Raw genomic sequence first — 27,124 nt, 5'->3', positions numbered from 1 at the left:
GGTATCTCTTGTATATTTCGCCACTCGTGCTATGCTATGAGGGTGACACCTATTTCGAGAGTTCCTTGGTAGAGCTCTCCTTTCATGTAGAAGATCCAAAGGACCGACGGGGGACCCGTTTTCCTCGTTGCCTCCTCAGGATCGGGGTCCACATCTGTGTGTTTGGACCTATATAAAGAGTTGTACACTTTTGATGGTCTTGAGGGATTATCTTCCATAGACATGTTTAGCACCTCACTACTTGCAAAAATGCAACACCTCTTATAGCAGTCACCTAGTTAGTGGATGTGGGTCCACGTACGAACAAATTTCTTCAGTCTTTAAAGTTTATCTTCTAGCTATTGCGGAGAGAGAGAGAGAGAGAGAGAGAGAGAGAGAGAGAGAGAGAGAGGTATTTTCAAAATGATTACCGTTACCATTATTGACTGAAAGAGATGGGGAGATTTTAGGGATTTGTTATTTTCTATTAAGTAATTAAGGGTAAAATCAGTAGAGAAGAATTTTGAAAGTTATTTAAGGCACAAAACTGGAGAATTGGTAATTAAGATTTTTTCGGGGCAATTCTTGTATATAAGTTTTGATCTTGGGGGTTTTTAGCATGGTTTAAAATTTCGGTTTCGATTTCGGCTAAAACTTGGCAAAACAAAGAAAAGTATATTTTATTCAATATTAAATTTCAGTCAAAATTTCGGTGAAATATTAAATTAATTAAAAAAACATGTTTTTTGGGTGAAATTTTGGAAAATCGAAATTTCGACCGAAATTCTGGAATTTCTGCCGGAACCGAAATAAAATATCGTTTCGGCTTTTCGTGATTTCGGTGTTGGTCTCCACCGAAATTTCAGTCCGAAATTTCAGATTTCGGTCGAGATTTAAAACCATGGTTTTTAGTAGCTTCCCCTTTTTTTAATATAAATAGTACATAATATATGAACTTTATGACTGACATTAGTTAGGACATGCTTTCTTTTAATGCGCACTTTTTATTTTTCTCTCTCTATCTCCATCAGTTTAATTTTTTTCCTCTCATTCATTCTCCGAAGAACTCCATTTCCCTGTTTCGGTTTTTTTTCCTTTCTGATTTTACATTTTTTTTTCTGAGCATCAAGCTTTAACAGGTGTGTGCATATTGACGGCTAATGATTTTAGGTTTTTTTTAGCATCTAAGTTTTTTTTATTCTTTGTTTTTCGTTCCCGTGCAACTAGTTTGCTAAACACGGTAAAAAATACTACCTTTCTAACCACGGTTAAGAGTCACAAGTTCTAATTATGAAATTGCCATTTTAAACTGTCATTGAAGAGCGAATGTGAAGAGCTCAATGCCTTTGCTACAGTGTTCTTGCTATGGGGATTTTATGGCATTTTTATGTGGCCTTGCAAGACCCATTTCATTGCTCGTAATCAAACTCTCTACTATTGTATTGTAACTAGTTGCTGACCCGTGCAATGCAAGGGGCAAGGAAAAAATATGCTTTTAAACTGTTTTTCAAATTAAACAGTATGTCGAAAGATGAAAAAATCATTCAAATTGTTCGAGAATGGAAAAAAAATCCTTGAATCAATTAATTGTTTTGTAGATAATCATTTTGAACAAGAAACATGGTATACCTCGATGCCGAATGTGATAAATGATTTTCAACGGGCAATCTAAGTATAGAGTAATGGAACTAAGAACCTACAAATAACCGAAACAAAAAAACGCAAACGGCACCTTCATATACCCTTAAATCTAAGCAAAATCTAAATTTTATGTAAGACAGAATGCACATAAGAGCAGAAACCAAAATCTCATATGGAAAATCAGAAACTAATCCTATCAAGGACAAAACAAATATAAACCAATGTCACACTGTGGACACCCCATTTTGACCGAACCCTTCTTCCCATAGATGAATAAATTCTTGAGGAATCAAAGTCGAATACAGAGAGGGTCCAAATTCTGACTAGTTTACCATTTCTTTCGACGGGCATGATGTCTTTGAAAGGTTTTTAACATTTTTGCAAAAGTCCTTAGGAATTTTCATGGCAATCGGATGAAAAAACGCTGGAAAAGGCTAGCCAAGTTTGTGTCGTTATCAATATTGTAGAAGAAGGGTGTATTATTGAGACAAAGGAAGTACCTATATCAACTCATAAAGGAGGGTGCGTTATTTCAAGAGGGTTGTCCATAGGAAGAAAGAGTATGTATCATTAAAAATGGAGGGTGGTTTATCAAGGCAAGAGAGTGCCCTTACCAAATTTCCATGTACATCTAATCAAGAGAGGAAGGGGGTGAAATCCTCAAGATGAGTGGTGTTAATATCACAATGTGTATGTGCTAATATCATTAATGAGAAAGAGTGAGAAAGATAGTGGGTGTCATTATCATTTAAGGTGCATAATTTTCTTATTACCTACTAGTTGGACGGCTCATATTGATCAAAGGGGAGGGCAACTGTGTGAGGTAAGCCAAAGCTTTGGAGGTGGTAAACTTCCCCCTTATAAGGTAAAAGATTAAGAAAAGTACACTTATAGGGGCTGTCTATATAACCAAAAGAGGAAAAGACAAGTGCAAGGTGCAATTATCAAAAGAGGGTATACCAAAATCAGCAAAGTAATCATAGCTATAAAAAAACCATCCGATTAGATTTTGAAGGAGAGGTTTTCAATTTCATACCAAACAAATCAGAGGGAGGAGAAGGGTGTTCATCTACTGTTGCTACTTCCCATTGCTCTCATCTGTGGCTACTTTAACCACGGACACTCACCCTTTATAGTAGGACAAAAATTAAGGGGGCTGAACTTGGGAAGAATTAGCAATTTTCATTTCATAATAATGTAAAATGAAATCATCTCAGCCACACAAGATGGATGGATGGCTGAGATCGAGGAGAAGAAGAATTATCCAACTACAAAAATCAATGGGGCTGTCTAGTAGAGAGGAAGTGGGGTAGATTTACACTTGCAATGGATGGAAAAGACATGGTACCGTTGTGTGCCTGTCAAATTTTGGGTATTTGCGCGCCGATCATAAAGAGAAGTGCCAATATCACTTCAGAAAGAAGTATAAAAATAGAAGCAAAGCCTCATTTCGCAGAGGAGGGATCTAATTTTTTTCGTTGAAAACAGAAATCAGAGAAGGGGAGAGAGACGAAAGGGATTTTCGCCGGGTCTTCATCTTCTCAGGCAATGCTCGCCGGAATCCGGCGGATCAAGTTCTAGCTTGTACCTAGTTAAAATCATCTTCTTGATTCCTCTGTCTCAAACATCGAGATCATTTTTACTAGATCCTTGAATTTCTTCATTTGAAGCTTCCAAAATCCAAGATCTAGCCGTTTTCAAGCTCTTCTCCGACCAATCCGCCGGAGCTCCGATTGTGCTCTTTCAATGCTGTTGCTACTTACCTCCTTCATCATCACTCGCTCTGGATCTGATTTTTGCATTTGAGTGAAGAAACCCTAGCAGAGCTAAAGAAAGAGGGAAAGAGAAAGGGATTGCGGTTCTATCCCATCGAGTGTTCAAATGCGCTCTCTAACAACTGTGCAATTACTGGGGAAGAAAAAAATAGTTACAAAACAGTTCAATCGGACTTTCTTCTCTATCAGAGAGTTGATAAACTTTAGAAATTTCACTAATTCTTGAATTTTTAGATGCTTTACAAAGAGCCCTAATGTGTGTTTATATAAAACACCCGTAGGTATAAACATAGAAAGAGATCATGATAAGAAGGGAAAGAGATAAACCTAAGGGTGTCAATTTTGGCTCGGGCTCGGAAGCTCGCTCGAGCTCGGCTCGAGCTCGGCTCGAATCCTTACCGAGCCGAGTCGGCTTGCTAGGCTCGTTAAGCTTAACGAGCCGAGCACGAATGAGGCCAGGCTCGGCTCGGCTCGTTAAGAAAAACCCATATAAAAAAGTATTCCTAAATATAATATAAATAGTCGTAAATATAATATAAATATAATACAGCTGACGTATAATCATGACTTTTTTCCGTAATCATGACTTTTTTCCGTAAATGTCATAACTTACTACCTTTTAATTGTATTTTTTTTGTAATTGTCATAATTTTTAACCATTTTTTGATAATTTTCCATTTAAAACTTTATACATTCGCTGCTATTATACTTTTTCCCGTAATGATTACTTCTTTTTTTACTTTTTTTTTCCGTAATGATTACTCTTTCTCTTTGCTGTGATAATCCAAACCGTCCATTTGATATTCGAATATAACCCAAGCTCGATAGGCTCGCGAGCGGCTCGGGAGCCTAGCCGAACCTGACCGAGCCGAGCCTGGTTCGAGCCCGAGCCGAGCCTTTGAGCTTAACGAGCCGAGCCGAGCCTGGCCAAGCTCGGCTCGGCTCGGCTCGTTTACACCCCTAGATAAACCTAATCTAATTCACTAGCCTAATCTAACCCAACTACTCAATATAGCCCAATCAAATCAAATATGAGGAGATTTGATCTTAATCTGATTTTATTCTCTAACATGCCCCCTCAAACGTATATGGATTGAAAATCGATATACGTTTAATTACAATTGATATCCCCAAAACGAAATGTAAATTTTTTTTATGCACATTGTTACATTGATGTCCGCCTGTCGTTGATATTGCTGATGAAGAATGTGTCGCATGAAAGATGAACTGCGCAGAGCCTCAAAGAACTGAATTGGACTCGAGCTGGAATGGGCGAGTCTTTAGGTCGGTTTTGAATACCGAACCTTCTGGAAATGGGCCACAATGGACCAAAGCCTCGATGGGCGAAAGGGTGCCTTGATGTGCCAGACACATGGGTCGGCAAGTACCAATCCTCATGGAAATAAAAACTCTTTCAAGCACGCACTGCAAAAGAAATGAAGCACCTCAACTGAAAAGGGTGAGGGGTCAATATTTCAGGCACGCATCTTAAGAAAGGTACATCAACTGAAATAAGACAAAAAAGAAAGATAAAAAAGAAACATCGATGAAAAGAAACGGCAACAAACGGCTTGAAAGCTAACCGCAAATATCCACTAGAAAAGCATGTATTTAGGTGGATTATGAAATATTTCTTTGGGTGTGCAAATCAAATTTTGGGTTTGCATGTTTGCTAAAAGGTAAAGGAAAGAGGGGTGCCACTATCAAAATCATGAGGTTGAAGTTGAATAAAAGACAAAGGAAGAGAATACCACTATCGAATCCATGGTAAAGAGAAGGGGTGACTTTATCAACTTTGGGTAAGGATGTATCAAAGAAAGTGGCGTCCGCTTGACAACTATTAGGAAAGTTGGATAAAATTTAGTATGAAAGAAAGTTGTCCACCGGACACTACTCTAAGGAAAGTTGGATATAAATTCAATCCTCTTCTTTACATCACCTGTCACAAACTTCAACCATTTTTTTTAGGCATTATTGCCATCTCACCTCTTTGTTGCTCCTTTCTCAATCTTGGGCAGAAGGGCTTTCAGAGAACTCTAGAAATTGGGAAAATGATGAAAAGAGGATGCAAACTAGCCAAGCTGTGATAGGGCGATCTCAGATGCAAAGACTTGAGTACATATGTTGGTGATGGTTGGTAGCGACAAGGGCAATGAACAATAGTAGTAGTAGCAAATGAGAGAAGAATTAAAAAGTGTTGGTAATAAGAATCTAGAGCTCTACAAATACCAGGCGGACGGCTAGGTCAGCCGTCCGCTGGAAAACAACAACCCTCGTGTTGTGATCAAGGCAAGGTCTGATCGACCTGCTCTGATATCATGATAAACTTCAGAAATTTCACTAATTCTTGAATTTCTTAGATGCTTTACAAAGAGCCCTAATGTGTGTTTATATAAAACACCCATAGGGATAAACATAGAAAGAGATCATGATAAGAAGGGAAAGAGATAAACCTAATCTAATTCACTAGCCTAATCTAACCCAACTACTCAATATCGCCCAATCAAATCAAATCTGAGGAGATTTGATCTTCATTTGATTTAATTCTCTAACAAGAGTGCCATTAGGCAGTTGGGTTTGGGGTTTTGCATTTCCAGATGGGTTGAGCTCGTCCCAAGCTTCTATCCATGTGACCATGGCATTTGCTAGCATAAGCAAGTAGGGGTCTACCTTTATGAACAGTTGTGCAGTCCTTTGGAAAATTGGAAGGGTTGCAGATTGGAAGAACGTGATAAGCTCTTTCTACGGGTAGATCCCATTGTATTCCTTTTTGAGGTTCACAAATGGGTTTTTCTTGCTTGGTTGTGCCAGATGCAGGGAAGACCAGTCTTGATTCTCCATCGGATTTCAGTAATTCCACGTTCGAGGGTAAAATTGGATTACTTTTACATGTTCACCATAAAAAACCATAAGCAGATTAGATGAGGTAAGACCATAGTTGACAGGGTGGGAAACATATTCGGGAAGTGAAACGAAAAACGGAAACGGGAAACACAAGAAAAAAGAAGAGGGGAAACGAGAAATGAAAAAACAATAAAAAAATCATATGAAAAATGTCTTATGAAACACATTAGAAACGTTTCAGAATCGATGGAGAATCGTTAATGAAAACGCATGTGAAACACAAGGAAAACATGAAATATATGGCATTGTAGATTTAACTTTTGTTAAGTTCAAATTTTTATTTGGATATTTCATACTTTTAGTTTTTATTATGGTATACGTTGTTGTCTTTCATTTTAATATCTATTTCATAATTATTTTTTTGTGTGTTATTTTTTTAAAAAAATTCGTAAGTTTCACACATATTTCCCTCATGTTTTACATATGTTTTCTACAAGTTTTCCATACTTTTCTCACATCTTTCATATAAGTTCTTTATATGTTTCTCATGCATTTCGGTTCCCATCTCTTAGGGGAAACAAGTTTCCCACCTTTCCGAAATGCACTTTAGGGGAAACGAGTTTCCCACCTGCCCAAGGAGTTTTCGACTACTATGTACAAGACGCTAAAATTTGGGATGAAATTTAACCATTCACCCTTTTTTTATTTCTTCACTGCTTGAAAAAAAAAACACCTACCCAGTACCTGTTGGGGAAAACACGGATTGACAGCAGCAGATAAATCCCCCCTTCTATCTTTGAATCAAGAAACTAGCCATGAACAAGAAAAACCACAAAGCACAAAGATAGCAATCCACCATATAAATCAAGAACACAAGAGTTAACGTGGAAAACCATCCGATGTGAAAGGAAAAACCACGGGACAAATTCCGAAAGAAATCCACTAAGGAAAGAGAAATACGAAGTCTTTCTTCTCAAGTTTTCCCAAAAACTTGAGGTATACAACAATAATAGAAGAGAAACAATAAAATCTTGGAAGAAATACGGGTTGCCTCACAAACCCCTTGCAAGAGAATTTTTCTCACCTCAAGGAACCAAGTGTGAGATATCTTCTTCTTCTTCTTCTCCAAGAGCCACTTCAAAACCCTAAAGTTTTGGCTCCTTCTACTTCCCTCTTCTTTCTCCTTTTCAAAGACTTCAACCTTCAATGGAGATTAGGGCTTCCAAACCCCCTTTAGGATTTAGCCAAAAGCAAACCCTAGAATGCCACAAGAGAAAACCCTTTTTCTTCTCGCCTCTCTCTCCTCTCTCGTTTTTACTTTTTTTTTTACCGTTAAACTCCCTTCACGACTCTCTCTGATTTAAGAGACTTGCATGTTGGGAGTGGGAGCCTACATGGGAATGGACCCCACAGCAATCTCCCCCTCCAGCCCCATGAAGGAGGATCTCTGAACTGGATGCTCACGTGGCACCCATGCCTGCCATAGCTCTGCATAGTTCATGTTTCTCCCTTGGCACTGTCTTCGTCATCATGTCTGACAGATTTCCATCAGTGTGAATCTTCATAATCTTCATCAACCCATTTTCCAAAATATCTCTAATCTGGTGGTACCGCAAATCAATGTGCTTCATTCTGGAGTGGTAAGTGTCATTCTTGCTCAGATCAATGGTACTCTGACTGTCGCACATGATAATGTATTCCTTCTGGTCCAAACCCAACTCTATAAGAAAACGCTTCAGCCAAAGTATCTCCTTACAAGCTTCTGTGGTAGCAATATACTCTGCCTCTGTAGTCGACAATGGTTGCCACTTCTGCAACTTCGATTGCCATGATATGGTTCCCCCTACAAAAGTAAAGGTATCCTGAAGTACACTTCCTCTTGTATATATCTCCTGCCATATCTGCATCTTTATAGCCTTCCACCTTGGGTAATGTGTTTCCAAAACATAAGCATTGTTTTGCAGTGCCTCTTAGATATCTCAAAATCCATTTTACAGCTTCCCAATGCTGCTTTTCCGAATTTGCCAAATATCTGCTAACTACACCGGTAGCATATACTATGTCGGGCCTCATACAAACCATAGCATACATTATGCTCCCTATGGCTGACGCATTGGGAATCTTCTCCATCTCTTTCTTCTCTTCACTACTGATTAGAGATAACTTCTTACTCAGCTTGAAGTGACCAGCTATGGGAGTACTGATGGGCTTGGCATTCTTCATATTGAACCTTTCAATCACTTTCCCAATATACTTTTCTTGTGATTTGTTTCTTCTATCACGCTTGACCGTCATGCATAAAATATGTTTTAAAGGCCCTAAGATTTCATGTCAAAGACTTGGTTCAAATCTTTCCTTTAACCTGTCAATCAGGTTAGCATCTTGACCAACAATAAGCAAATCATCAAAATATAAGAAGAGAACAATGAAATTACCATTAGGAAACTTTTTGACATACACACAATGATCTGCAGCTGTTCTTTTGTACCCTTGATCAACCATAAATTAATTGAACTTCTTGTACAGCTGTTTGGAGCTTGCTTCAACCATACAAATTCTTCTTGAACGTGCAAACCATGTGCTCTTTGCCCTTTACATGAAAACCTTCTGGCTGTTCTATGTAGATTTCTTCATTCAAGTCTCCATGCAAGAAATCAGTCTTGACATCTAGTTGTTCAACTTCTAAGTCTAGGCTAACAGGTAGACCTAAGATAGAGCAAATGGAAGACATCATGAGAGAAAAAATCTCATCAAAGTCAATACCCTTTTTCTGCCGAAATCCTTTCACAACTAGCATTGCTTTGTACTTCATATTCTTCTTGTCATCTTTATTCTTCACTTTGAATACCTAATTGTTCTTCAAAGCGTTTCGACCCTTTGGCAACTCAACAAACTCATAGGTTTTGTTTTTATGCAAGGAATTGAGCTCTTCTTACATAGCCTTTTGCCATTGTTCTTTATGCTCATGTGTCATAGCTTCTTTGAAACTGTCTAATTCACCTTCTGTGAGTGTCACATACTTGATGATAGATATCTCGTCAAGGTCTTTCTTTCACTTTCCGATCTTCTCAGCATAGATAGCTCTTCTTGAAAGGGCGTCTCCCCTTGCTCAATATCACTAGGGCTACACATGGTTCGGTCCGATTCGGTTTATGGAGATTTCTTGATCTGAACAGATCCCATCGGTTTGGGAAAATTCCAAACTGTAACCGAACCGATGGGGAGTATAACTGAACCGAACCAAACTGATTTTTGACTGGTTCGGTTCACAGTTTATCCGTTTTTTGCTGCAAAATTAACGTATCACATTGTATAATGAAAAAAAAAAGACAGCTAACAAAATGAAAATAAAAATAAAAATCAGGGCTTATAAGTTTCGTGATACATTTACAAGAAGAGGCTTTTGACACCCCCTGAATGAAAACCTAATAAACCAAAACCTAGTGACATAGTGGAAGAACTCTAACCAAAACCGAATGAAACCCTAAAACCATAACTGGAATAGAAACCCTAACCAAAATTATGAGAAATAGCCGGAAAAAAAATCACAATGAAGAGAAATTTACCTGTTTCTTCTTCTTCTTCTTCTTCTTCGGCAATAACTCGTAGAGGGTTTTTTGGGAGAGAAAAAAACTCGGAGAGAAGAATAGTCGGAGTTCTGGGAGAGAAAAAAAAACTCAACGAGAAGAGAAGTTGGCTAGGGTTTTTTTGCTCAAAAGCCACAAAGTAACCCATATTGGTGTATTCCCGTAAATCCAAAGGGAAGTGATATATTATCCACCCCTTTTCTTTACTTGGGACACCCAAAATAAGTATAGGTGGCAAACTGGCCCTTTGATTTACAACGCTTTATAAATTATAACTCAAATGGCAAAACTGCCATCGGTTCGGTTCGGTTTTTCGGATTAAAAATAAAAAACCGTAAACCGAACTTATCCCATTGGTTTAGTAAAATTCATAACCGCGACCGAACCAATGTGTAAGCCCAAGGGTTCCCCATGGGTTCATTCAATCACCTTGTTTTGATGATTAACAAACGCAAATTGATTAGTCGTTTATGGACTAATCATCTGCCTTGAGTGTTGCTTTAGACAGGTCCTACACAAATCAAATCATACTAGCACATACCTTGTTGGCCTATGCTTGAAGATGAACCAACCAATGGACAAAGGAGCTAGAGCATTCTTGGACAAATCACACCTTGGAGGATCCACCAAGGAGAAGCTCAACATCATCCATATCAAGCATTGAACATACAGAGAAGATCATGAAGGCCAAAGCTGGAGGATCAAGAACCTAATGCAAAGGACCAAGGAGCTTGTACCACAACTTGAAGATGTCAAGCATGGAAGCTCAACCATAGAAGATCCCAGCTCAAAAGAAGAGTTCAAGAGAGTGATAGAAAGGGTAGAATGTATTCCTATCTCTCTTGCATATTTTCTTGTCAAGGCACATTGTTTAAACCCCTAAAACTATGTTTTTCAAAGAGACTAACACACCCTTTATGGACTTAAAGGGATAAGTGAATGGCCATGGTGGTGTACCAACATGTTGGGACCCATATGGCATTCAACACAAGAATGAACAAAACAGAGTTCCGAAGCAACAACCCGGACCAGCAACTAAATCCTATCAAAACTTATTTAAAACATTTTCAAATATTTTTAAAAATATTTTTAACAAATAGCTCTCATTTTTCTCATATCCATAGAGTATAAGAACATCGAAATCCGAAGAGAAATGAGGGAGATATGAATTTTTCAAATGAAACAGTGTTTGCTGGAAATCCAGTCTCGGAACTCCGAGAACATTCTCGGAGCTCCGAGAACATTCTTGGAGCTCCGAGAAATGGTCCAGATTCTAAAATTAAAAGCTCTGTTTGAATTCTCGGAACTCCGAGAATTTGCTCGGAACTCCGAGAAATGTTTTTCTTCAAAAAAAAAATATAGTCGTTGTAGTGCAACGGCTAGTTGAATTTTTGACCCAGTTTTGACTGTTTTACCCCCCAAACGGTCACATGGAGTTGGGACTTTATATATACCCATTCAAGGGTCCAAAACACATGAGGAACATTGTCCAACTCTAATAAACCCTAGAAATCCATTTGTGAATCATTTTTGGGTTAATCTCTCACCAATCCTTCATTGTGCCTTGACTTTGAGAAAATCCAATTGAGATTGGTTAGGTTTAAACTTGTTTATCTTTGAGAGCATCCTTGGAGCTCCAACTTGTAATCAAGCCTAGTAAGAGGCTAATACTTCTTCTTCTTCTTTATTCGATCGGTGGCAAGGGCTTCCGTTGTTTTTAATTCCCTTGGGTGAAGCGCTTAGAACTCGGCGGAGAAGGAGAGTCATTGTAAAGGTGGAAGGGCATCCTCATTTAATTCCCTTGGAGCCGGGCGTCGTGGAGGTCTCAATAGTGGAAATCCTCAAGTGCGACCTTGAGTAGAGTGGAGTAGGCCGTTGGCCGAACCACTATAAATCCTTGTGTCGCTTGCGTTGGTATTTCTCAATTTCTCACTTCCTCTATCACTCTCTTATTTGTGCTTGTCTAATTATTTAGAATTGAGTGAGTTAGCATTACCATCCAACGTGAATATCTTTACATTGCTAATTGGCCCACTAAATCTCCTAATTAAGTTGGTTGTTTAAACAAGGGTTTTTAAGCTTATATACATTTGTGAAAATTGGTTAAGCTTAACTAATTCAACTTAATTAACCAAAGGATAAAACTAGGGTGAAATTAGTAAAAATTTTCAAAAGGTAAAATTTTTATAAATATCCTATTCACCCCCCCTCTAGGTTGCCAAACCAAGTCTCTACTTAGATTTCACAATGGCTAAAAAAACCAAACAAACCAAACCGAAAGGCCCGGTTCGGTTCGGTTTAGCCGGTTATTTGTGCAGCCCTAAGTATCACCGTGCACGTCCTCATGCACATCATCTTCATCTGTTTGAGGGGCCTCACTACCCCAAGACTGATCTTCATCATCTTCAGCTTGTTGCTAAGGGTGTCAATTTTGGCTCGGGCTCGGAAGCTCGCTCGAGCTCGGCTCGAAAAAAGCTTGGCTCGAATCTTTAACGAACCGAGCCCGATTTAGGCCAGGCTCGGCTCGGCTCGGCTTGTTAAGGCTCGTTAAGAATTTAATATATTTAAATATATATATATTATATATTAATATATACACTAACAGGGTTGTCTAGGGAGTGAAAGGGGGGAGGCAAAATATGTCACTTCATTTTTGGAACCCCATTTGTTACTTGGACCACCCCTCATAGTGTAAAAAAAGTAGTCAAATTACGCTAGATAGGGCTGTCCAGGGAAGATCAGGGGTGTGAACTTAATATAACCCGAGCTCGGTAAGGCTCGCGAGCCTGGCCGAGCCGAGCCGAGCCGAGCCCGAGCCTGGTTCGAGCCCGAGCTAAGCTTTTGAGCTTAACGAGCCGAGCCAAGCCTGGCCAAGCTCGGCTCGGCTCGTTTACACCCCTACTTGTTGCTCATCATCATCAAATGTGGGTAAGGGCACTTGAGCTTCTAGCAGCTCAAATATAACATCTTTTGGTGTTTCTTCCTTACCAAAATCAGAAATCGTCTGATCTGCGCGAAAAACCTCATCGTGGCTTCTATGCTTCTTGGCCTTGGGATCCCACAACCTATACCCAAATTCATCATCACCATAACCCAAAAATATACATTGGGTTGCCTTGTCATCAAGCTTGCTTTGATTCTCCTTAGGTACATGCATACAAGCCTTGCGTCCAAACACTCGTAAATGTGAGTAGGACACATCTTTGCATGTCCATACTCTTTCTGGCACCTCTCCTTCTAATGGGGATAAAGGAGATCTATTTATCAAGAAGCACGTTGTACACATAGCTTCACCCCAAAACTCCTTAGGTAACCTAGCCGATGAAGCATGCTTTTAATTCTTTCCATTATTATGCGGTTCATTCTTTCTGCAACACCATTGTGCTGTGGCGTGCAAAGGACAATCTTCTCATGTCTAATCCCATGCTTCACACAATAATCCTTGAACTTTCTTGAGGTATACTCTCTGCCATTATCCGAGCAGAGACATTTCAAAGCCTTAGACATTTGCCTCTCAACCATAACATGAAACCTCTGAAAGATTTCAAATACTTCATCTTTGCTCTTCATAGCATAGGCCCAAACTTTGATAGATGCTTCATCAATAAAAGAAACAAAATACAATGCACCACAAAGTTTCTTAGTCATAGGGCCACATACATCAGAATAAACTAAATCAAGGATGTTAGTTTTTTTGTTAGATTTTGAATGCGAGAAAGAAACCTTCTGTTGTTTTCCAACTAAACAATGATCACAAGGAGTTAATGACGTACCTTTGAGTTTTGGAAGAGAATTGTTCTTCACCAAAATCTCCAAACCTTTCTTACTCAAGTGCCCAAGTCACAGATGCCATAAATCTGGTTGAGATTCTTCAAGGGCATTTATCTCGCCCTTATATAACTGACCTTCTGTATTTTAGTCTCATAGTAGTTTTCCCTTTTTTAGGACATTAGCTAAGTCTCATAGCCTTGTCCTCCATTTATTCTTGGGGGGTTTGTTCAGTTCGAGTAGCACTCCCTTCTTTTATTAAAAAGACTAGCCTAGTCTTTTAGACAAGAACCTTGAAACCATTAGACATTAGGTTTTTCTATTCATTGAACGGGCAATGACAGAGTCATCTAGAGCCCTGTTTTAGGAGATAAGCTATGACTCATGTAGAAATGTCATACCCTTTCAGGAGACAAGCTATGTCTCGTGTAGAAATGTCACATCCTTTGGAGACATGCTTGGTCTCATTGGTGAGTCTTCCCATAGGAGACTATCCAAGTCTCACGAGTAAAATACCCTTATTGGTTGAAGACCAACTCGGTCTATTAATCGCCCATACCTTTTTCTATCATTGCAGAGGCAATGATAAGGTTACTTGGAGCTTTTCATAGGAGACATTCAGTGTCTCGTTAGATGGTCATTCTCATTTAGGGAGACTCGTCCAGTCTCATTCTCTTGTCAATTCTTCTCTTTTAGGAGACAGACCATGTCTCATTGATCCTAATGGTCATTTTCATTTGAGAGACAGGCCTTGTCTCATCTGCACACTCTTTCAGAGAAGAGCAATGCAAGAATTTATTTCTGATTTAGTTCTTCTCCCTTCTTGTAGGGTTTAACTCAGTCTTCTTAGGTTTTCACACCTTCTTTGGAGTCCTTCCATTCTATCATCTATTTGAGACACCGATTTGCTTGTTTAGGACAACCCTTAGGCTAAAAGAGAGACCAGGTGTTTGCACTTGAGCGGATGAGGTGCTCTTCGGACCTTCCAAATTCGTAATCAGGCACGAACCTTCTTTTATATCTCTGGTTATCCATTGCAACAGACATAGTATGGGATCCAGGGCCTACTTCCTTGGATGGCGACTCTTCTTTGTTTAAGGTACGTCTCGAATCCGGGTTAGTCCCTGAATCAAGAGGAATCTCACCTTTCATCGCCACTCATAGTGTGAGAGGCACTCTTTTTTAGAGTTCCTTGGTAGAGCTCTCCATTCACGTGGATGATCTAGAGAGACTTTCTGGGGGCTCGTCCCCCGCCTCTCTCGGATCGGGGTCCACACACATCAAACTAATAATGCAATAAAAAAGAGTCCAGACTAAAACCAAAAAGAGTGCACACCAAAATAGAAAGCAAGCAACCAAGAACACAATGGGGGAAAAAGAAATAAAGAAGCTTTCAACAACAGTAAACAAATACCAATGGAGAGAGAGAGAGAGAGAGAGAGAGAAGAGAGAGTTCTAGAAGATTTCTAGTGACCCCAAGTGGGTATTCTTCACGATCAATTACAAAAGGCCATATGGGTTTACACAAATTCAATTCTTCCAATGATTGATGTGTTGGACTTTTTGGTCTTTTTCATTGTTTAATTCTAGGAGATTAAGTAGGTGGTTAACTCCATTGAAATAATATGGCCTAAAAGTTTAATCTTCTAAATTGGGTTAATTACGCTACCACCAAAGTGGGCTAATTAATACAATTTGGATGATAATCGAATACTATCATTTTATGTCTCCTTGAATATTTTTTAAGATGTTGCTTCAAATTGACATAGATGGCGATCATGCCCAAAGGTGGGTTATCATTCTATATAAATTTGAACGCTTCAAGAGAGGTTATGTGAATGTAACAAACTAAAGGAGTTTAAGCCTAAAGGATTAAATTCTTTGAAATTTTTTACAATTACCCTAAATAATCTTCAATTAAATTAAAGCTCACCATTTGAGAGAAAGCTAGTATGTTGCGATCTCGACCCAAAGGAGGGATTGCAATGATACATTATTTCTTCATATAATTGATCCCATATGGGTCAAGTATCCAGAAGGCATGAGTAAAGTTTTCTTTTGATTTTCATGCATACAGTATTTTGGATACTATATGGTGAGTAACTCATGATTTGTCTTGGTAGGTTTAAATATCTCTGCAATCACTAACAACATAGGTGGAATTGTACCTTCGAATGTTACAAACCTCTTTGATTGGAAACAACTTATAGAGATAGTTCTAGGAATCTTGGACCTAGATCAAGCTCTTTCTGAACCCAAACCTGCAATGCTGACTGAAACTAGCCATCCATATAAAAGGTTAAGTATGAGAAATGGATGAAGTCAAACAAAATAAGTCTGATGATCATGAAATGTTCCATTTCTAAGAATATCTGAGGTGGCACTGCTGATGAGACAAAGGCTAAGAGCTTTATGGCAAAAAGATACAGGAACAGTTTGTTGGCTCATCAAAGGCATATGGTAGTGCCCTAATGTAAGCCCAAGGGTACATCCCACTCTTGTTTTGGTGATCAACAAACCCAAATTGATGGTAGTTTACTAATGGTTGCTCTAGTGTTGTGATTAAGACAGGTTTCATTCATATCAACACTTGGAGCAAGAAGAACAAGGGCTAGTCTTAGAGAAAGTCAAGTCTTGGTGGTTATCCTTCAAGCCATATGGTGTATTGAAGAATCAAGGGAACAACAAGCACAAGAACATGTTCAAAGACTATCTCAAGACAAAGGAAGCACCCAAGAAGACTGAAGATCAAGAAGACTCAAGGTTCATATGTTTAGAATGCATAGGAGTCCTCTTGGCATTTAATGTTTGCATGTTTTGATATTTTCAAATCATATTTAAAACTATTTTTCTAAGTGTATTAATGTATTTGAAAACACATGTTTAAAGCCCAAAGACCAAGGCCCTAAGTCCCTCTCACAAATATTTTTAAAAAATAAGTTTTTAAAGCAGGGCCGGTCGACCGGGCTAGGCCAGGTGACCGCGGGATGCTACCTGGAATTCCAGGGCATCTCAAAATTTATCGGGCCGGTCAACTGGGCCAAGTCGGCCGACCGTGGGATGAATTCTCAATTTTGAGAAATCATCAAGGTTAGTCTCAGCGGACGACCGCGACCCCCTCGGTCGACCGCGATATTATTTTTAAGCCAAAATATTTTTCGAACAGGTAGCCCTCGGAGGGCGATGGCGGTGACCCCGGTCGACCGCGGCGATAAAAATTTTGAAAATAAAAATGAGGTGCCAGATAAGGGTTGGCGACCGCGGTGGCTCGGTCGACCTCGCCGGTTGGGCAAAAGAGCCGTTTAAGCCAGTCAGTGGTAGGTGCAACTACCCCACCTACCCAATTTTATTACGGTTTTGCCATTTAGGTTTTCTAAATCAACTATGGGTATTTAAACATGAAGAAAAACTTCATTTTATACCTTTTGAGCATTTATCAAGCCCTAGAACTTTACTCTTTGAAATCAAAAGGATTCTTCTTCAAATCTCTTGAGCATTCAAACTTGCATTCAATTCTTGCCAAGAGGTTCTCCTTAAGCTTTTAGTTTCAATCATTGGAAGTCTTGTGAGCTTTGAGAGTTGTATACGACTATAAGAGGCTTGAGTGTGTTTCATTTTCCTTCATCCCTCTTTCATTTGTATTTCAGATTGCAAAGAGGAGTTTCTTGCTTCATGGCTGGAGTGCAACGAAAAAGAACATCCTTGGAGGTGGATTTGTAATACAAGGATGTGTCCCCTTGTTGAGGTGGTGATGTTGTATACGCTTTGTGAGGCGGCGTTAAGGAGTCTCATCATAGTGGAGAAAATCACAAGGAAAGGCGAAGAACTTGGGTAGTGGAGTAGGTCAAGTTGTGACTGAACCACTATAAATCATTGTGTGGTCTCCTTACTCTTTCTCCTCCCTCTTGTGGTGTTGGTAATCTCTTTCCCTTTTATTTTGAATATAACTTGAACAAGGGTTAGAACTAATTAGGCTAATCTCACTTGCCCTAGCTTTTGGATAGAAAATTTTGAAAACACCAAGTCACCCCCCTCTTGATTGTTGCCCTTTGGGATTTCACTTGGTATCAGAGCTAAAGGCTCTTATAGAGATTTTAGATCCTAAAATCTACAAGAGAAAGATCCATGGCAACCGACCTCCGTATTTTAATGGACTAAACTATAGATATTGGAAAATTAGAATGGCCTTTTATTTAAAATTCGTAGATTTTAAAATTTGGGAGCTAGTCCAAGATGGGTACATTGAACCCACAACGGATAGGAAGGAATGGAGTCCCGCTGACAAGAGAAAGGCTACATTGGATGCCAAAGGAGTAACACTATTATTTTGTGCTCTCTCTCCTGAGGAATTCAATAGAGTCTCAACTTGTAAGACGGCTAGGGAGATTTGGACCTCACTTGAGACAACTCATGAAGGGACGACTCAAGTGAAGAAATCTAAAGTTAACATGCTTATCAGTGATTTTGAGGCATTTGAGATGCATGAAGGAGAGTCCATCTCCAACATGTTCACATGGTTTACTAATATTGTAAATGAGTTGAATGCCCTAGGAAAAACTTACCCAAATTATGAGTTGGTTCAAAGACTCCGTAGATGCTTCCCGGATTCTTGGGATCCAATGATCACGGCAGTAGAGCAATCAAAAGACCTGGATACCCTTGAACTCAATGACCTCATGGGTAACCTCATCACTCATGAGATGAAGATGAAGAAGAGGGAAAGCAAAAGAAAAGGAAAGAAGGAAGAATCTAGGAAGAATGATGTAGCTTTCAAAGCCAGTGTGGAAAGCGAAGAAGATGACAATGAGAGAGAGTTAGAAAAACTTAACTTCGGAAATGACTCTCCTCTCCAAAAGGATCTCTAGGTTTGAGAGATTCAATCGGAAAAATAAGAGCTCAAGAAGGAGCACCTCCCCAAAGAGAGACAAAGACAGAAGAAGAAGAGATAATGATGATGATCCTATTTGGTGATTCGGGTGTGGCAAAGAGGGACACATTCGTACTTACTGTCCATTATTGAAGAAGAATGAAGATAGAAGAAAAGGAAAAGATGACAAGAAGAAGAAGAGTTTTAGTGCTAATTGGGATGGCCTGAGCGACACATCAGAGAGCAAATCAAGTGGAGACGAGAAATCCAACTTTGTGTGCTATATGGCAAGTGATTCCTCCAAACTCAATGTAAGTCAAATCTTAGACTCTTTTGTTCAAAGTAGTGATAGTGATAATAGTAGTGGTAGTGAAAGTGATAATGAAAATGAACAACCTACCATGAATTAATTAATACACTTGTCAAAAAGTCAACAAAGCACTACTTCTTAAAGTTTCCAAAAATCAAAAATTGAAAAAAGTCTCTTGAAATGATGACCAAGGATTTTGGAAACTTGAAGAATGAGCTTGATGAAAAATCTTCATTAAATGATCAACTCTTTATGGAGAACACCTTACTAAAAGGAAAACATAAAAATCTATGGTGTAAATTTGATCATTTAAAAGAAGAAAATGAAAAATTGTGTATTGACATTAAAAAATTATATGATGAGAACAAAGTACTTAAAAGTGAGAATGATAAACTTATTCTTAGACATGCATGTGGGAAGGACAAACTTGATAAAATTTTAGCAAGCAAGGTTTCTATTGGGAAACAAGGTCTTGGTTACCAAGAGCCCCAAAAGAAAGTTGCTTATAAAACCAAGTTTGTTAAGTCCAAAACTCCTTACAAGAATTTTAACACTTATTCGCCGACATGTTATTACTGTGAAAATTTTGGACAGTATAATTATAAATGTAGATTGAGAAAATCATCTAACCTTGTTTGGGTAAAGAAGGATAAGTCTTTTGATACTAACAATGGAGGACCCAGCATAGCTTGGGTACCTAAGGGCAAGACTCAACCTCTTTTTGTATGGGTGCTTGAGCTCAAGAGCCACAACAGATAGATGGTACTTGAACAGTGGATGCTCAAGACACATGACCGGAGACCCCACCAAATTCTCAAGCATTGCCATGGGAAATCAAGGTCATGTCACCTTTGGAGACAATGGCAAAGGGAAAATCATTGGGGAAGGTACTATTAAATTCAAAGGTCTTAGAATAAAAAATATTTTTCTTGTTGAAGGCCTACATCAAAACTTGTTAAGTATTAGCCAACTATGCGATGTTGATTGTGAAGTTTTATTTAAAAATAACAAATGCATAGTTAAGAAAGAAAAAGAAAGTAAAATTAAATTTGTAGCGGCTACAGATGGAAGTCTATATTCATTGGTTCTAGAAGAGCTAGATGACCAAGACGTGAAATGTCTTTCCTCCGTGGAAAATAATTCATGGATTGGCATAAAAAGCTAGGCCATGCAAATATGGATCTAATGTCGAGGCTTGCTTCAAAAGAGATTGTGAAAGGTTCACCTAACTTGAAATATGAGAATGACATTGTATGTAGAGGTTGTCAACTTGGTAAACAGCATAAAGTTTCTTTTAAACCCAAGCATATCATATCTTCATCTAGCCCATTACAATTACTGCATATGGATTTGTTTGGTCCCATGAAAACATGTAGTCTTAATGGTAGAAGATATGTGTTTGTGATTGTTGATGATTTCTCTAGATTTACTTGGGTTTGTTTTCTTGCATCCAAAGATGAAACATTTGAAAATTTTTGTACTTTATGCAGTAGATTACAAGTTAAAAAAGGTTGCAAGATTTCAAAAATTAGGAGTGATCATGGAACTGAATTTGAAAACATTCACTTTAGTTCATATTGCAAAGAACACGGAATTGATCACAACTTTTCAACACCTAGAACCCCACAACAAAATGGTGTAGTGGAGAGAAAAAATAGGGTTCTTCAGGAAATGGCAATGTCTATGCTTCATGAAAAAATGTGCCTAGGATCTTTTGAGTGGAAGCCGTTAACACAGCTTGCTATGTCATTAATAGAGTCATGATTAGGCCTCACACTCACAAAACACCTTATGAGTTTTGGAATGATAGAAAGCCCAATATTAAATATTTTAAGGTGTTTGGATGTAAGTGTTAAATCTTGAATATAAAAGATAACCTTCACAAATTTGATGCCAAATCTAATGAAGGTATTTTTCTTGGATACTCTACTAGAAGTAAATCATATAGAGTATTCAATAGAAGAACACTATGTGTTGAAGAAGTCATCCATGTGAAATTTGATGAACTTAGTGAAGAAATGAAAAGATCACATGATGATGAAGATTATGAGGTTACTCCCCTAAACACAAACCAAAACAACATTGAAAATGAAGTGCCTATTGATAGTATTAGTGAAACCTTAGAGACACTAGTGCTAGAAAGTCCTCCTAAAGATGTTAATGATCAAGGAAAAGGGAAACGGAATCTATCCGGTCACCCAAGTACCCAAATCATCGGTGATACATCTCAAAGAGTCAAAACTAGGTCTCACTATAGAAATGTGTGAGGAAGTGCATGTTGAACAACCTCCCGGATTTAAAGACTTCAAATTCCCTAACCATGTCTATAAGTTGGACAAAGCCCTATATGGGTTAAAGCAAGCTCCTAGGGGAAAGCTTTGTTATGCGGGATCCTCACGCAGTAACAAGAAAGGGAAATTTGTTATGTGGAACCCTCACACAGTAACAAAAAGGAGAAATTTTAATTAGGTTGAACCCTCCCGCACTAATCAAAAGGGAAAGCTTTGTTATGCGGAACCCTCACGCAGTAACAAGCAAGGAAAATTTGTTATGTGGAACCCTCACACAGTAACAAAAGGGGGAGTTTTAATTAGGCGGAACCCTCACGCACTAATCAAAAAGGAAAGATTTGTTATATGGAACCCTCACGCAGTAACCAACAAGGAAAATTTGTTATGTGGAACCCTCACACAGTAACAAAAAGGGAGAATTTTAATTAGGCGGAACCCTCACGCACTAATCAAAAGGAAAAGCTTTGTTATGCGGAACCCTCACACAGTAAAAAGCAAGGAAAATTTTGTTATGTGGAACCTTCACACAGTAACAAAAGGGAAAGCTTTGTTATGCGGAACCCTCACGCAGTAAAAAGCAAGGAAAATTTTGATTGAGGAGTAAAATTCTTATGAAAAGATTGATACTCTTTGCTTTTGATTGATTGATTGATTTAGATTGATGGATTTGGATTGATTTCTTTGGAGAATGCTTTGTCTCTCCAAAGAAGCGGGAACTCTTTTTTTTTAACCTGATATGCTTGTTGGATTGATTGATTGATTGATTGATTGAATCAGATTGATTCCTTTGAGAATTTCTTTGTCTCTTGCCGAGAAAATGAGAGTGTGAGTTCCTTGCTGAGGACTGGACTCACATGATTTGCTGGGATTTTGGATATTGACCTTTTTTGAAAGAATTGGATTCTGCTGGGAGTTGAATACTTTGAGCAGTTGACAGCGGATCCTCTTGAAAGTGGACTTTAGGCTCCACCAGGGAACTAGTTTTGTTGATGAGTTGACTCTGTTGTAGAGTAGGCTTAGCTGGGGAGATTGGAGGTTTGACTCGGGATGTGCTCGAGCTTCTCTTATCTCAACTTGCTAGAGACATTGGTTTTGATTACCTTTGTGGATTTGACAGTTTTTATAACTTGGTGTGATTTGCCAAGTCATAAAAGATGCCCCTAGTGTATTTTCATACTTCCATGACTAGTGTCTTAATAAAGCAATACAAATGCAGGGAAACAAATATTTCATTTCATGAATATTGGATTTACAAAGCTCTGCGCGTAGAGGAAACATGAAAACCATGAGATCAATTCTGCCTGAAAGGTCTCTTTCAAATCTGCCAGCTGACAAAATTTTAATAGGCCTGATAGCCTGCTATTCTTCTGAACCTTGTTCTGATTTAATCTGTCTTCCGGAGACGCTACTTCTTGCTTTCGTGCCTGTCACCCCAGCTCTGGGAAAGGTACAGACCATACAAGACCTTGGAGATTTAGACTTGACACGCGATAGACTTCGACAAGTGACAAGTAAAAGACATTGACAAGCACAGGACTTGGATTTCAAGAAAGACTCAACTTGCTTCTTGTCCTGACAAATGTTTAAATGGTGAAGGTTAACCACTCTTAGAGTGACTTGAATACCATGCTTAAAAGTGATTCATTCCCTGTTCGGTATTACCGTCATGGTCATTAAACCCTTTAGATTGCTTAGTCTTGAATGCCCCTAGTTTAAAGGAAGGTCAACGCAAGTCATGCTGGCACTATTCAGACTTTGATGATGCCATTGCTGGGTTACAAGTTTTGTCTGCTTCCAGCTGTTCAGCTTCTTTAGAAATCACGGCCACTAACCAGATCGTCCTTTCAGGCTTTCAATCTGGCGGACCGCTTGCCTTAATTTTTGCCTGAATTGCCCTTGCAAGTTTTCAATCCAGCAAGCACACACCTTAATTTTTGCCTAAGCCGCCCTTTCGGGTTTTCAACTTAGCAGGTGAATGACCCTAACTTTTGCTTAGATCGCCCTTGCGGGTTTTCAATCTAACGGGTCTTCAGACTCCATTATTTTTATTTTTATTTTTTTTAGCCCCAAACCTTTGCCTATTGCACCAAAAGGACTTTTTAGGTAGGTTAGGGTTTGAAAGAACAGAATTTGGAATTATTTTCCAAGGTTTCGACCGAATCTGGACTAGCCAGATTGCCTACGTACCTCCAAAGGATGAGGATCAGGTCGAGCGTAGTTCAAGGCACAAATGCCCCTAGTTTATGGGTTTTGAAAAGATAATGGTTTTGATTTTGTGTAAGCTCAAAAGGGTTTTGCAAAGGATTCTTTTGATATGTTTGTTTTTTTAAAGGATTTTTGGTTTGGAGTTCTGGTCGGCCAAGAAGGCCTTTTGGTGTGCTAAGCATAATATTTCTTGAGTTGGTCAAGGTTTGTTGGCTCTGTTAGCTTTTCTCCATTTTCATCGAGGAGTCTGACAGCTTTTTTAGGCAGGACTTCGTGAACAATGTATGGACCTGACCATTTCGGCTTGAATTTACCCCTGGGATCATATACCGGTGCCTGGAAGGATTTCAGAACAAGATCTCCCTTCTTGAGGTCTCAAACACTAACTTTCTTGTTGAAGGCTTTCTCAACACGGCGTTGATACCCATGAACGTGGTACAATGATTTCAGCCTCTTTTCATCAATCATTTGTAACTCTTGATATCTAGCTTGAGCCCAAACAGATTCTAGCAACCCAGCTTCCATCATCACTCTCAGGGAGGGAATTCGCAGTTCAACAGGTAAGACAGCTTCCATTCCATACACCAGAGAATACGGAGTTGCACCTGTAGAGGATCTGATTGACGTCCTATAGGCCCACAAAGCATACGGGAGCTTGTTCGACCAATCTTTGTAAGTCTCAGTCATCTTGCTGATGATCACTTTGATGTTTTTGTTAGCAGCCTCAACAGCTCTGTTAGTTTGAGGTCTATAAGGCGACGACTTATGATGTTTAATCTTAAACTCCTCACACAAGCGCGCCACCTCCTTCTTGAAATGGGACCCATTGTCTGAAATTAGCTCATGTGGTACTCCGTATCTGCAAATAATATTTGCTCTGATGAACTTCGCAACAGAAGCTGAGGTCAATGACGCATACGAAGCAGCTTCTATCCACTTTGTGAAGTAATCAATGACAACCAAGATATACTCATGCCCACTAGAAGACTTCGGACTTATCTTCCCAATGATGTCTATTCCCCATACCGAGAACGGCCACGGTGAAGTGAGAGAATGCAACTGAGAAGGTGGTACATGGATGAGATTGGCATAGACCTGACACTTGTGACATTACTTCACATAGGCGAAGCAATCTGCTTCCATTGTCGGCCAGTAATATCCAAGTCTGAGAATCTTCCTTGACAACATCTTTCCGTTCATATGCGGTCCACAGACTCCTTCGTGCGTTTGCTCTACGAGTTCTGCTGCTTGATCCTCATCTATGCACAAGAGTTGGATCCCATAAAATGACCTTCTGTATAACTCTTCACCACAGATGACAAAGTTAGAGGCCAATTTCTGAAGAGACCTTCGCTCTTTTCCTGAAGCTTCCGGTGGATGCCCCTTGCCTAAGATGAGGTTTTTGATATCTGTGTACCAAGGCTTGCCATCTGAACACCTCGCTGCTATTTCAATGGCGTTAACATATGTCGAGGCCCATTGAAACCTTACTTCTAATGGCTGAACCTCCATTGTTGCAGAAATATTGAGCATTGAAGCCAGAGTAGTTAATGCATCTGCAAAATGATTCCTTGTTCTAGATAGGTGCGTGAATGTGATATTTCTGACTTTTCTGACCAAAGACTCTAGGTACGTATTATACGGAATCAACTTATCTTCTCTTGTTTTCCAATTTCTGTTGATTTGACAGATGATCAGAATTGAATCTCCCAATACGTCTAAGTCCTGAATGTGCAAGGCCATGGCTGCTTCCAAACCTGAGATACACGCCTCGTATTCTGTCATATTGTTTGTGCACTTGAACTGAAGTTTGATGGATATAGGGATATACTCTTTTCTTGGTGACACCAACACCGCCCCTACACCTTGGCCTCGATTGTTGACTGCTCCATCAAAGTACATCAACCACTTTGTGTCCGGAACTTCATCTTCTACAGTCATTATTTCCTCATCCGGAAATTCTGCTTTCAAAATTTTATTATTTTCTACTGGTGAATCTGCTAACTGTTCAGCTATCACGCGCCCCTTAATTGACTTCTGAGTGACATAGGTGATGTCAAACTCAGACAATAACAATAGCCACCTAGCAGTTCTCCCGGTGAGGGCTGGCTTCTCGAACAAATATTTCAACGGGTCCATCCGTGAGAGTAGAAGAACCCTATTCGATAACAAATAATGCCTAAGCTTTTGAATAGCCCAAACCATTGCTAGACAGGTCTTTTCGATGATGGTGTACTTCTGCTCGTACTCCAACATTTTCTTGCTGATGTAGTAAATGCCTCTTTCTCATTTCGACTCTGGATCTTGTTGCGCTAACATACACCCCATCGTTGTGTCAGTAACAGACAAGTACAGCAACATCGGTTGTCGTGGTATGATTGGTGACAAAACTGGTGGTAAAGCCAAACACTGCTTGATTTTCTTGAAAGCCTCTTGACACTCTTCATTCCACTCCTTGGAAGCATTCTTCTTTAAGAGTTTGAAAATCGACTCACAAGTCGTTGTCAACTGTGCGATGAACCTTCTCAAATATTGGACCTTGCCTAAGAACCCATGGATCTGTTTCTCGGTCTTTGGAGGCGCCATTTCTTGGATAGCTTTGATTTTCTGTGGATCTACTTCAATCCCTCTCTGGCTGACCAAGAATCCTAGCAGTTTTGCTGATGTAACCCCAAATACACACTTATTCGGGTTGAGACGTGTAGACACCCCCATTTTGCTATACTTTAAAAAGCAAAAAAATTGGTAGTTTGTCAAGTTCCGAGTCCGTATTCCACCTAGGATTAAGCATCTCTGCATTTTAGGGTTGATTTTGCCTCGTTGAAGGAATTCTGAAGTTGATTCACGATCCTAAAGGTTTCTAGGATGTTCCAATGGTATCTAGAAGATGAAAATTCAAGTTTTCAAGCAAGTGAAAAAATCTACTATTTTGGGGATTTTTAAGATTTCCTTCATTTTCGACCATTTTTGCACTACAGGGGTATTTTGGTCATTCCCGATGTGTCCCGTTTGACCCCCCGAGTTGTGTCTGAGAAATCTTGAGCGATTCCATGAATTTTGAAAAAGCTGCTATTTTTACAGTTTCCCAGGGGTTTCGCTTGACTTGGAAATTTTATGTGTAAAGGCATTTTGGGTATTTTCAAGGAGTACCAAATGATCCTGTTTGATATTGCTCACCAAAATGACCCAACTTTAAAAGTTTCTATTTTTGAAGTTTGATCACAAAAAATTTTCATTTTTAACTTTTCCCTTTAGGGGTGAACCAATTTAAGGGTATTTTGGTCACATTTGAATGTGTAATTGTCAAATAAGGGCATTTTGGTCCGAAAAATTATTTTCCCAAAAAAAATGGTTCGATCATGTGTTAGGGATGCACCATAAATGTCAAATGGGTAGGTCCATATATAAAATGTTGAATTTAGAAAGATTTTATTGAATTTTTACGGAAAAAACCCGAAACCCGTGTGAAATGGCCCATTGGGCTAAAGCCCACAAAGATGGAGCTCATAGGGTTCACCCATATGGGTCGACCACCATGGTGGGCGCCCCACATGGCTGACCCACATGAGTTGAGCACCCAACCTTGATGATGTCACAATGGTGACATCATATTTGTTAAAAGAAAAATAAAAAGAATAAAAAAAAAGAAAAGAAGGAAAGAAGGAAAAGATGAATGATTGCTTAAAAATATTTTCTTCCAAAGAAGCAATGTGGAATGGGAATAGCATATCTTGATTGACAAGAAATTAAGATTGGAATCAAATCCAATTTGGAAACAAGAAAGAAAGAAAGCAAGAGGGGAAAATTGAAAACAAGCCAAAAATGGGAGCTCTCACATTGGAAACTATTATTTCTCT

At 39.1% G+C, this 27,124-nt stretch overlaps 2 protein-coding genes across 2 annotated transcripts in view; one reads left to right on the top strand and one right to left on the bottom strand.

The window, feature by feature from the left end:
* Positions 1 to 231: 231 nt before the first annotated feature.
* LOC143858502 (Transducin/WD40 repeat-like superfamily protein) overlaps positions 232 to 27,124 on the top strand; it is an 81,315-nt gene continuing 54,422 nt past the window's right edge. The window contains exon 1 of the mRNA XM_077369140.1: positions 232 to 243. The gene's annotated coding sequence lies outside the window, so the exon portion shown is untranslated. The remainder of the gene's footprint in view (positions 244 to 27,124) is intronic.
* LOC143858438 (uncharacterized) lies at positions 24,378 to 25,523 on the bottom strand. Its single transcript, XM_077369091.1, has one exon. It carries the CDS (start codon positions 25,521 to 25,523, stop codon positions 24,378 to 24,380), a length of 1,146 nt encoding a protein of 381 aa, XP_077225206.1.

The sequence above is a fragment of the Tasmannia lanceolata genome, unplaced genomic scaffold (assembly GCF_043159265.1).
Source record: "Tasmannia lanceolata isolate RefF3 unplaced genomic scaffold, GAP_Taslan_0.1 ptg000026l, whole genome shotgun sequence".
NCBI lineage: Eukaryota > Viridiplantae > Streptophyta > Magnoliopsida > Canellales > Winteraceae > Tasmannia > Tasmannia lanceolata.
The sequence above is the reverse complement of the archived record's forward strand: the minus strand, read 5'-3'. Positions and strand labels throughout refer to the sequence as shown.

Coding starts and splice junctions, on each gene's coding strand:
- LOC143858438 (XM_077369091.1), bottom strand. CDS start 25,523: ATGTTGGAGTACGAGCAGAAGTACACCATCATCGAAAAGACCTGTCTA.